The sequence below is a fragment of the Staurois parvus genome, unplaced genomic scaffold (genome assembly GCF_062004578.1).
Source record: "Staurois parvus isolate SC_StPar_1 unplaced genomic scaffold, SC_StPar_1.0 ptg001917l, whole genome shotgun sequence".
NCBI lineage: Eukaryota > Metazoa > Chordata > Amphibia > Anura > Ranidae > Staurois > Staurois parvus.
The window spans coordinates 77,812-90,241 of NW_028319713.1; the positions used below are offsets into that span (position 1 = coordinate 77,812).

The 12,430-nt window shown below is 42.0% G+C and overlaps 2 protein-coding genes across 2 annotated transcripts; both read right to left on the reverse strand.

The window, feature by feature from the left end:
* Positions 1–1,662: 1,662 nt before the first annotated feature.
* LOC149433808 (olfactory receptor 1G1-like) lies at positions 1,663–2,705 on the reverse strand. The gene has a single exon (XM_089664414.1). The coding sequence runs from the start codon at positions 2,688–2,690 to the stop codon at positions 1,812–1,814; it is 879 nt and encodes a 292-aa protein (XP_089520540.1). The 5' UTR covers positions 2,691–2,705; the 3' UTR covers positions 1,663–1,811.
* Positions 2,706–9,841: 7,136 nt separating this feature from the next.
* LOC149433809 (olfactory receptor 2A12-like) lies at positions 9,842–11,033 on the reverse strand. The gene has a single exon (XM_089664415.1). It carries the CDS (start codon positions 11,007–11,009, stop codon positions 10,059–10,061), a length of 951 nt encoding a protein of 316 aa, XP_089520541.1. The 5' UTR covers positions 11,010–11,033; the 3' UTR covers positions 9,842–10,058.
* Between the last annotated feature and the right edge of the window lie 1,397 nt (positions 11,034–12,430).

The following is a 12,430-nucleotide window of genomic DNA, read 5'->3' on the forward strand; positions in this document are numbered from 1 at the left end:
ACCTGTATTTTTAAGGAGGGTTCCAAAATTTTGGTAAACCCCCTGCCCACAGTCCCCCTCAAACACCAGGCTGCGGTTGTGGGAAACAGGCCCTTTATCTCATCAGCATGGGGACAAGGTGCTTTTCTGGGGGGGGTTAGCCTTAAAAGGTACCCTCCCCATATGGAGGGCATGTGACCTGGTTTGGTTCAAGAAGTGAGTTCACCCCGTCTGTCCTGGCCAGCCATGCTGCATGCTCTAATAAGAGTCTACTAGAGATTATTGGGGGATTTCATTCTTTTTTTCCCTATATTATGCATTGTGTTCCCCCTTAAAATCCATACCACACTCAAAGGGTCTGATATAGAACTTGGGCGGCACACAGTGGAAGACAATGGACATTTACGTCAGTCATTCAATTCTGGGAAATGGAAATTCTTCTTTTATAATTCAGAGCTGTTTGGATAACAATAACACATTTTGGAAATTACCCCAAAATTTGAGAGCGGATATAATTCGATCCATCCAACATGAAAACACCTTTTGTTTGGAATTATCAAATGTTTGTTGAAATTGACTGAAAATGTAACAAAACTATGATTTATTGACCATTAAAATTGAAAATAGCGCCATCGCTGGGATTCAATAAAATAATGCCCTCAATAGAACAATGTCTCAGAAAAGTCAGTTGAATTGTCCATAGAGGATAAAAAAGTCTTATCTTCCCCTCATTACCACCAGGAGCATCTCAAATGTGATGGTGGAATGAGCGCGACATTAGAAATAATTACTCTCTGCTCGCACTAAATGGCATCAAAACCTTATAAATCTGTGAAATTCCCTTAAAGGGACATTCCCACCATCTACAGATTGGACACTCAGGACACGTTCATTCATTACCATCCTTCCTGCCATTCCAGTGGAAAATGAAGAATGCCTAAAATGTACACACTTGTTTATTGACCATACCACTTCGATACATGTATAAAAACATGAATTTGGTGACAATATTTGGAAGAGCAATAATTACATGAAATCATTTAAGCATGAATTATACTAAAACTACATTTTTTTATACTATTGTACATTTCTCAACTTTTATGAAGTTTTTATGTTAGTTAAAAGCCTTATATGTTTATAAAACATGTAAAAAATATTTTGGCAGGTAAATTAGTCAGAGAGTTATCGTGACGGTAACCAACACATCCTGTAAAATGTGTCCATTTTGGAGGAGGGGTGACACTATAAAGATGGAGGAAAAAAAAAAAAGGGGGAGAAGAGAAAAAAAGTCACGATTGTGATTATTTTGTAAAGTCACAAAACACGAATGTAGGTGGAGGATGAGAGATGATTGGGGGGGGGGAGAGGTAAGTTGGCTATAAAAGGCCTGGTGGATCTAACTCTCCTGGATAAACCTAGGTGGACCAAATAGTATTTCAAAACTAAGAGTTATCTTCCTTTCTTTCTGTTCCATTTTAAAGGGGAAATAAAAGTATCGTTAGGAAGAAGAGTTTGAGGGTTCTTGAGAATGCATCTTCTTGTATGTCCTCCTTCATGTGTCATGTCAAATGTTTTTTTAATGTTTCCCTGTATAAGTATTTTTGGTATTTAATGTATTTGAAATTAATAAAAAAAGAAGTTAAACACAAAAAGTTAAAAAAAAAAAGAATGTGGTCAGGGCATCAAGATTACAATGACCATTGGTCATGAATAGGTTGGGTACAACAAAGAGCGACCGACATTTTTACCATTTGTGAAAGACATTGCTAAAATATTTAGTCATCTAAACATTTTCCAGAAATATAAAAGTTTAAAATGTTACCAATTTAGTTTCAGCAGCAAACCTGAATTGATTTTAGGTGATAATAAGACCTCCTAAGTGCCTCCATGAGATCTTTGTTCCTCAGGCTGTAGATCAGAGGATTCAGCAATGGGTTAATGAGGGCAGATATGACTGTAAATAATTTGTTTAAACTGACCATATTGCTGGAAGATGGAACCAAGTAAATAAAAATTAAGGAGCCATAAAAGATGGAGACCACGGTGAGGTGTGAGGTGCAGGTGGAGAATGCTTTCCTCTTTCCAGTCTTGCTACGGATTCTGAGGATGGTACTAAAAATATAGACATATGGAAGAAAGGTCAAAAGAACGACTCCTAATGCAAAAGTAGCACCTGATAAGAATATGACCACCATGTTTATGAAGGGGTCAGTACATGTAACTTGGATCAAGTGTGGAAGGTTACAAAAGAAGTTGTGGATGGAAGTTGTTCTGCAGAAGGACAACCTGAGCAAAAATAAAGTATGAACCAAAGAGACAGAACATCCTACAACCCAGACCATGGAGGCCATATGAGCACAGACCCTCCAAGACATCATTAGTTTGTAATGTAGGGGGCGGCAGATGGCAATGTAGCGGTCGTAGGACATAGCCGAGAGCAAGAAAAGTTCTGCCCAAGCACAGGAGATGTAGAAAAAGACTTGGGCTATACATTCAGGAATGAATATTGATCGACTTTTTGTGACCAAATCATAGAGCATCCTTGGTGCGGTCACTGATGAATAGGACATGTCCAGAAATGCCAAGTTGGCAAGAAAAAAATACATTGGGTTGTGCAGATGGGAGTCAGTGAGGACCAAGAAAAATATAAGAAGGTTTGTGATAAGAGTCATCAGATAGATCAGAAGGAAAAGCCCAAAAAGTGCATTCATGGTCAGTGGATGGTCTGATAGACCTACGAGGGTAAAAGAGGAAATCTCTGTCTGATTCCTCATAATATTCATTTTTTTTGTCTGTTTACATGTATTACTATAGAGCAGAGATATATTTATATGTTTAAACAATCACCATTCTGAGGAATTAATAAAAGGAGAACATGTACGGAGTACCTACACAATATTCTCAGGTTTACATGAAGACATTTGTACCGGCTAATGAATTGTTCTTATATAAAATATTGGAAGTCCCGCAGGACCGTCTGCTGCTTTGTAACAACAACAGAAAATCTCAATAAAGGTCTCTATAGAATAAATGTATAACACCTTTGTGACTTGAGAATGTGTATTTATTTATAATTTGATTTTTGTTGTGAAAATATAAACTGAATAAAATCCACTGAAACTGTTTTCATCTTTTTTGTCAACTATTTTATTTATTGGCTAGTTTACAGAATGATCTAAAATACTTTATAAAGTACGTTTTTTTTTTTAAAGATTCCATCATTTTGTAGTTGCATCTTCTAAGGGTTGTCAATGGAAAACTTCATTGGATCGCACAGTTTCTAATCTGTAAAGAAAGCTGCAATCTTTGTGTTTGGTTGGGTAAAACTTGTCCGGGGTCACCAGGGTTTGGAAGTGATAACTACGGGCCAAGAAGCAGAAACTAAAGGCACAGGTAGTCCTCTTTCTTATGAACACCATCCTTTCATTCATAGATGGGTAAAACTTGGCCCGGGGCTGCACCAAGAGGCCTAAAAATGGAGACATGAGCAAAAAGTCGGCAATCTTTCTAAAATATGAATCCTGCAGACTTTTTTTGATGGGTTTTGGTGGGTATAGATTCTTCAGTAGCACCACAATTTTATGGCAGAAAAAAACAAGCCAAAAGGCAGACAAAGACGTCACAGTGTCTTCCTAAGAAAAACTATAGCTTTGGCCCTTTTTTTAATTCCATGAGGGGTTTTTGACAAGAAAGGGTAGAAGGAGGACATGTTCCAGATGGTGGCTATGATGATACTGGGCAGCACCATTACACAGGATTAAGCAGCAGAGGTAACAAAAGGGAAGTGTTTCCGGTGTTTTCCCTGTGAATTGGAGCATCCAGAGATTTGCGCTCTCGTTATTAGGAGGTAGAAGTGGCAGAGCCACCAAATATTGTAGCCATACAAGGTTTACTGGCATCCCCCCCACCTCTGCAAGCCACTAAAAGGTTCACACAGTGTGCATTCAACAATTTATTCTGTCCCTTTCCATGTTTGTTAGAAGAGGTGTTGGTAGTCTTGAATATCCTGCCAATGTCAGTATGGTCTAGCTAGAGCCCGGTCTGGCTTGAATTTTTAAGATTTGTAAGATGGTGACTACCTTTTGAGAAACATGTTTAAATAGTACGCACATATAATTTAATTTACAAAAATAATAAAAATAGTAAAATTAGCCATAATAAAAAATAGTGATTGTGTCTGCGTATCTGCTATGGTGCTGGAACTGGAACAAGTTTCCACTGGATGGTATGGGAAGAGTTGGCTAAATTTGCATTCTGATATTGGGAGTCAGGGAAGAAGCACACAGATCCAGTGTCAGTGCTCTGTCCTCGGCAGAGGTGTTAGGAGACCTGGCACCCCTGCTAGTACCTTGCATGGCTGCAGAAGTTCACATCGGCTCAAATTTGGGGCCAAAAAGCATTTATAAGGAAGCCCTGCGCTACTCTCAGATGCTGGTTGATCTCTGGATCCCTAGTACCTTTGTTCCCTTGCTATCCTGACTTGTGATTTCCTGATAACGACTCGGCTTGCTCCTGGACCTGTCTGCTCTGTTTAATCCTGACCTGACCCCGGCTTGTCTAACGGATCTTCTCTCCTGCTCTCTGTGTATGACCTCGGCTATCCCTCTTGACTATGTCTGCTCCGATCTCCACCTGGCACCCGACCTTGGCTCGAACTGGTTATCCTGTGATCCTGTATTCTTTGGAAGACCTGCATACCTCGCATAGGCGCTCCCTGCCTGCAGGCCCCATCTCAGCGCATCAGCCGTGCTCCTGGGTGGACCACCAAACAAGCACTCCAACAGGCGACCTGTGCTACTCTGGGCCTGACTCCTGCTGTCCCACCTTCAGGGGAGTTTGGAACTTATCCGCAAGGGAAGCCCTCTCTCCATTGGCCTCTGTCACCAGGTACATGATATCCAGAGCATGTATGAAGGAGAAGCAGGAAGATCCTTGCACTGAAGGTCCTCTGGTTCAGCTTCCGGAGGAGGGGGAGGGAGCTGCTGGCTCATGCTCTCAGAACTACATTGAGCCAGATGCTGCTCCAGACTCTGGGGTGGATCCCGATTTACAATCTAAGGCCCCTAACCGAAATTCATACTTACACATTAGGGCCAATTTAGACAGGAGCCAATTAATCCACCAGCATGTCTTTAGAGTGTGGGAGGAAACCCATGCAGGCTCCAGGAGAACATGCAAACTCTGTGCAGATAGTGCCGTGGTTGGGATTTGAACCAATGATTGTAGTGCTGCTAGACGGAAGTGCTAACCACTTAGCCACTCTGCTAAATGAACCCCTTTGTAAAACAAATCACTAAAACCTGTGTAGATAACAAAGAAAAATGATGCAACTTTCAGTGAACCCCATGATGCCAGGGTCTACCAACACCATGGATAGTCTGACCAACCCACAAAAATAAGACCAGGAATCTCTATGATTTTTTTTTTCAAATTATTAACAATTTATTCTCTATGTTGCCATTTTTTGCCAGTTAAAAGGAAAACATCTATGATCACAAATCGGTGGAAATTCGCCCAGCTACTAAAACTTCACAATCCAGGAGGACAGTCTGTTCTGTTATATGTAGGGAGGAGTTGCTGGTTCAATCCAAATGTTTGAACTGAATTTTGATTGTCTGAAGGTTTGGTGAAGTGACAACTAAATGGGTGTTCAGTTGGGCCAAACCCCCACCTGCAGCGGGAAGTAAAACATTTCGCAGTAGGAAGGTGTCTCCTTTATATTAGTGATACCGCTGCTAAATGAGACAGATTCCTGCTCAGGTTGGTTGTTGGATCCGGCGGTCACCAGTGTTCTAGCAGCCAATGTCTCATTCCTGTTTGGACAAAGGGTGGAGATGTATGGAAAAAAGTAATGGGTTCTCCCCAAAAACCATACCAGTTCATTTAGATTTGGTATGAATTTTAATAAGGAACCCCATGCAAAAAACAAATAAGCATGGAATCCCCCCAAATCTATACTAGACATTTGAGTATGCAGCATGGAAGGCCAGGAAAAGGAGGAGACAAGTTCAAGGTAGACCTCTGAACTATACCAGGCCCCAGGTACAACATGGGGGGTACCTTGACACCCCTGGCAAAGCACCTTGTTTCTATGCTGTTAAGGGCAAGGGCTCCTTTCCCAAAGCGCTGGTGGTTGTGGGATCTGAGGGTAAGGAGCTTCTTAAAATATGAAAACCCCTTTAAAAAAAAACCCTTTAAAAATAAAAGGGACCCAGATATCTCTCTCCATATGGATGACTAAGGGGATGATAGGACTCCTACTTAATTATAATAAATAAAATATGCATAGTAGCTAAACTAAATTTTGAACAAGTTTTTAAGTAAGAAAATAAAAAGCACCAAAAAAGTCAAAAGATGTAAATCTATCTTCAATCCCATTGTCCATAGATGCAGATCCTAGTCAATCATGTTGAGCAACTCCTGTCATCCCATTGACGCGTTGAAAGAAAAAATTCATCGACCCACCAATACGTCTGACCAAGTTACCAATTTGCAGCAAATGACAGCTTCTGGTCCCTTCTTCTAAATGTAAGCACAGGGGCGGGGTCTCCCGGGTGAAGTCATTCACAATGAACGAGGATCTGCATTGCTGGACAATGTGATCGTCAAGGGATTTGCATTGTAGGACATTGTAGTTTTTTGATTTGTTTTTTACAAGTGTGTTTATTTACTTTTTTTATTATGTACCCCTTACACATCACATGGGGGGTATCCAGTATCTAGGTCACCTGTTTTTTTAAGGAGAGCTTCTAAATTCTGGTAAACCCCCTGCCAACGGTCCCCCCCAACCACTAGGTTGGGGTTGTGGGAAATAGGCCCTTTATCTCATTAGTATGAGACAAGGTGCTTTTCTGGGGGGTAACCCCTGAAGAGTACCCTCCCCCTGATCAGGGCATGTGACCTGGTATGGTTCAAGAGGTGGGTTCAACTCGCCTTACCTGGCCATCCATTCTGCATACTCTGACATATGTTGGGGGGGTTCCTGCATGGATTTTGCATGGTGTTCTCCCTTAAAATCCATACCACACTCAAAGGGTCTGATATAGAACTCGGGCGGCACACAGTGGAAGACAATGAACACGCTTACTGGATGGGAAAGCACACAGATTACCTCAGCATACTGCTGCTCTTTCAATGCCCAATCACTAGGATGGGGGAGGAGAAGCTAAATTTAGGCAGATATTTTTGCCTATATTCTGCCATCCCAAGGATGAGTACCGTAGCCATGATTCCGTGTGGAAGGTGGCAGTTGATCTGTGCTTGCGGCAACAAGAGTAACTACTACTAGCATTGCAAAGACTAACATTTATAATGGACATTTAATGTAGATACTAAGTATTCTTAAAAAAATATATATATATATATACTGTATATCCTGTTCTTGCCCGGCCTAAAGACAAGTGACGGCAATACACATTATGTTATGGGTGAATGTCATATGACGTCCTCCACAGAACATGCCTTGTGCTCGCCCCATGGGCCACACTGCTGCGTGATCTGTCACCCGCTTTTACCACCAGACACAGCAGATGACCAATCAGTGTACCGGCCATGGCTGGTACCATGTGATTGCTGTAAACAATCATAGCAGATCACATGACAATAGTACACAATGAATGGCGTTCATTTGTGCCATCCATTGTGTGCTGTTGTGCTGATCTGTTGGTCACAGTGATCACAAGGTGCAGACAGGGAAAATCACAACCTATCTGTACCATGTGATTAGCTGTGAGCAATCACAGCTAACAACAATAGTAAATCCTGAATGAATCCAATTCACTCGGTAAAACTGGTTGCTTATAACAGTGAAATTCACTAGTATAAGCAATCATAGTGTGTAAAACAAATATTGCTCTGGTCACAGTATTGTTTAAGAAGGAAGGGAGAACGGGAAAAAAGTCATGATTGAGATTTCTTTGTAAAGCCACAAAACATGAACATAGGTGGAGGATGAGAGATGATTTGGGGGGGGATTGGATATAAAAGGTCTGGAGGATCTAAGAACTTTTCTGGATAAATCTAGGTGGACCAAATAATATTGTAAAACTAGGAATTATCCTCTTTCATTTCTGTTCCTTTTTAAAGGGGAAAGAAAAGTGTCGTTAGGAAGCAGAGTTTGGGGGCTCTGGGGAATGCACCTTCTTGTATGTCTCCTTCCTGTGTCACGTTTTTATTTAATGTTTCCCTGTATAAGTATTTTTGATATGTAATGTACCGTATTTTTTGCTCTATAAGACGCACTTTCTTCCCCCCCAAAAAAGGGGGGAAAATGTCAGTGCATCTTATGGAGCGAATATAAAGCGGCCGGTCCGGTATTTCTGCTGCCACCATGTCAGAATATTGGGCCGGCCGCTCAGCTCTTCTCTCCTGCAGGACTTTACCTGTTCCTCGCTCCAGCGCTGCAGTCTTCCCGCGCCGGCTCCTGTGACAGCCGGGTGCCCTCTGCGCATGCGCGAGAAGCGTCACGCTTTGTGAATGGTCCGGTGTCTTCTGGGAAACATGACAGGTCTCAGAAGGCTCCGGGCCATTCACAAAGCGCAGCACTTATCGCGCATGCGCAGTGGGCACCCGGCTGTCACAGAAGCCAGCGCAGGAAGAAGAAGGAAGGACAACTCCGTGGAAGTGGGAGCGGGTACCTGTCAAATTCAGGTACCCGCTCCCCCTCCCTCCCGAAAGGTCTGCAGTCTCTGGTCATCCCCTGTACAGTCTGCAGTCTCTGATCATCTGTACTATGTTCCCGGTATTTTCCCTGTACTGTGTCCGCAGTCTCTGGTCATCCCCTGTACTATGTCCGCAGTCTCTGGTCATCTCCTGTACTATGTCCGCAGTCTCTGGTCATCTCCTGTACTGTGTCCGCAGTCTCTGGTCATCTCCTGTACTGTGTCTGCAGTCTCTGGTCATCCCTGTACCGTGTCCGCAGTCTCTGGTCATCTCCTGTACTATGTCCGCAGTCTCTGGTCATCTCCTGTACTATGTCCGCAGTCTCTGGTCATCCCTGTGCTGTCCGCAGTCTCTGGTCATCTCCTGTACTATGTCCGCAGTCTCTGGTCATCTCCTGTACTGTGTCTGCAGTCTCTGGTCATCTCCTGTACTATGTCCGCAGTCTCTGGTCATCTCCTGTACTGTGTCCGCAGTCTCTGGTCATCTCCTGTACTGTGTCCGCAGTCTCTGGTCATCTCCTGTACTATGTCCGCAGTCTCTGGTCATCTCCTGTACTGTGTCCGCAGTCTCTGGTCATCTCCTGTACCATGTCCGCAGTCTCTGATCATCTCCTGTACTATGTCCGCAGTCTCTGGTCATCTCCTGTACTGTGTCTGCAGTCTCTGGTCATCCCTGTGCTGTCCGCAGTCTCTGGTCATCTCCTGTACTATGTCCGCAGTCTCTGGTCATCCCCTGTACTGTGTCTGCAGTCTCTGGTCATCCCCTGTACCGTGTCCGCAGTCTCTGGTCATCTCCTGTACTATGTCCGCAGTCTCTGGTCATCTCCTGTACTGTGTCCGCAGTCTCTGGTCATCCCTGTGCTGTCTGCAGTCTCTGGTCATCTCCTGTACTGTGTCCGCAGTCTCTGGTCATCTCCTGTACTATGTCCGCAGTCTCTGGTCATCTCCTGTACTATGTCCGCAGTCTCTGGTCATCTCCTGTACTATGTCTGCAGTCCATTGGTTCAGAATATTTTTTTTCTTGTTTTCCACCTCTAAAACCTAGGTGTGTCTTTTATTTTATTTGAAATCAATAAAAAAAAGTTAAACACAGAAAAAAAAGAATGTGGCCAGGGCATCAAGATTGCAATTATTATTATTATACAATATTTATATAGCGCCAAAGGGTATGCTCAGCGCTGTACAGTAGCGAGGGGGACAGAACATGAGACAAGACAGTAACAGTACAAAACACGAGGGGTTCGAGGGCCCTGCTCTTTTGAGCTTACAATCTAGGAGCAATGACCCTTGGTCATGAATAGGTTGGGTACAACTTTGAACAACTGACATTTTTACCATTTATGAGAGCCATTACTAAAATCTTTAGTCATCTAAAAATTTCCTAGAATAATAAAAGTGTCAATATTCACAATTTTAGTTTCAACAGCAAACCTGAATTAATTTTAGGTGATAATAAGACCTCCTAAGTGCCTCCATGAGATCTTTGTTCCTCAGGCTGTAGATCAGAGGATTCAGCAATGGGTTAATGAGGGCAGATATGACTGTAAATAGTTTGTTTAAAATGACCATATCACTGGAAAATGGAACCAAGTAAATAAAAATTAAGGAGCCATAAAAGATGGAGACCACGGTGAGGTGTGAGGTGCAGGTGGAGAATGCTTTCCTCTTTCCAGTCTTGCTACGGATTCTGAGGATGGTACTAAGAATATAGACATATGGAAGAAAGGTCATAAGAACAACTCCTAATGTAAAAGTAGCACCTGCTGAAAATAAGACCACCATGTTTATGAAGGGGTCAGTACATGTAATCTGATGTAAGTGTGGAAGGTCACAAAAGAAGTTGTGGATGGAAGATGTTCTGCAGAAGGACAACCTGAGCAAAAGTAAAGCATAAACCAACGAGAGAGAACATCCTGCAACCCAGACCATGGAGGCCATATGAGCACAGATCCTCCAAGACATCATTAGTTTGTAATGTAGGGGGCGGCAGATGGCAATGTAGCGGTCGTAGGACATAGCCGAGAGCAAGAAAATTTCTGAAGAAGCACAGCACACATAAAAAAAGACTTGGGCTATACAGGCAGGGATGGAAATTGTTTGTCTTTTTGTGACCAAGTCATAGAGCATTCTTGGTGCGGTCACTGATGAATAGGACATGTCCAGAAATGCCAAGTTGGCAAGAAAAAAATACATTGGGTTGTGCAGATGGTGGTCAGTGAGGACCAAGAAAAATATAAGAAGGTTTGTGATAAGAGTCATCAGATAGATCAGAAGGAAAAGCCCAAAAAGTGCCTTCATGGTCAGTGGATGGTCTGATAGACCTACGAGGGTAAAAGAGGAAATCTCTGTCTGATTCCTCATATTATTCATTTTTTCTGTCTGTTTACATGTATTACTATAGAGCAGAGATCTAATTATCAATTTAAACAATCACCATTCTGAGGAATTATTAAAAGGAGAACATGTACGGAGTACCTACACAATATTCTCAGGTTTACATGAAGACATTTGTACCGGCTAATGATTTGTTCTTATATAAAATGCTGGAAGTCCTGCAGGACCGTCTGCTGCTTTGTAACAACAACAGAAAATCTCAATAAAGGTCTCTATAGAATAAATGCATAACAGCTTTGTGACTTGAGAATATGTATTTATTTATAATTTGTTGTAGTTATGAAAATGTAAACTGTGAATAAAATCCACTGAAACCATTTTCATCTTTTTTGTCAACTATTTTATTTATTGTCTAGTGGACAGAATGATCTAAAATACTTTACAAAGTTTAATGTTTTTCTTTTAAGATTCCATCATTTTATAGTTGCATCTTCTAAGGGTTGTCAATGGAAAACTTCATTGGATCGCACAGTTTCTAACCTGTAAAGAAAGCTGCAATCTTTGTGTTTGGTTGGGTAAAACTTGTCCGGGGTCACCAGGGTTTGGAAGCGATAACTACGGGCTAAGAAGCAGAAACTAAAGGCACAGGTAGTCCTCCTTCTTAAAAACATAATCCTTTCATTTATAGATGAAAGTATGCAAAATGCAAAAGAGGTTATCAGACAAATTAGAAAATGGAAAATTAAAGGGTAAATGAGGACATATATGACCAAAAACATTTTTTCTTACTAAACATATAGCTGGAGATGGACACAAAGTAATTCAGTAAATTTGCATTTTCAGAAAAATAATGTAACCTTGGTACAGTAGCTTCCATGTATCACCCATGACAAGGGAATCAAGAGAGGGCAAAGGAATGGTGGGTATAGAGGCCAAGGAAGAAAGACCTTCCATGGCTGCATCTTCAGATGTTAAGCCAAACTGTCAATGAATGTCTCTGCCAAACCGTCACTGAAGACCCGAGACCTGGAACATCCAACAAGAGGTCTGGGACATGTGCCTGGATGCCAGGGTCTACCAACACCACGGAGAGTCTGACCCACCCACACAAATAAGACCAGGAATCTCTATGAGATTTTTTTTTCAAATTATTAACAATTTATTCTCTATGTTGCCATTTTTTGCCAGTTAAAAGGAAACATCTATGATCACAAATCTGTGGAAATTCGCCCAGCTACTAAAAATTTCAGATAGAAAAACTTCACCCTCCAGGAGGCCAGTCTGTTCTGTTATATGTAGGAAGAAGTTGCTGGTTCAGTCCAAATGTTCAAACCGAATATTGATTGTTTGAAGGTTTGGTGAAGTGACAACTAAATGGGTGTTCAGTTGGGCCAAACCCCCAACTGTAGTGGGAAGTAAAACCTTTAGCAGTAGGAAGGTGTCTCCTTTATATAAGT

Coding starts and splice junctions, on each gene's coding strand:
- LOC149433808 (XM_089664414.1), bottom strand. CDS start 2,690: ATGAATGCACTTTTTGGGCTTTTCCTTCTGATCTATCTGATGACTCTT.
- LOC149433809 (XM_089664415.1), bottom strand. CDS start 11,009: ATGAATAATATGAGGAATCAGACAGAGATTTCCTCTTTTACCCTCGTA.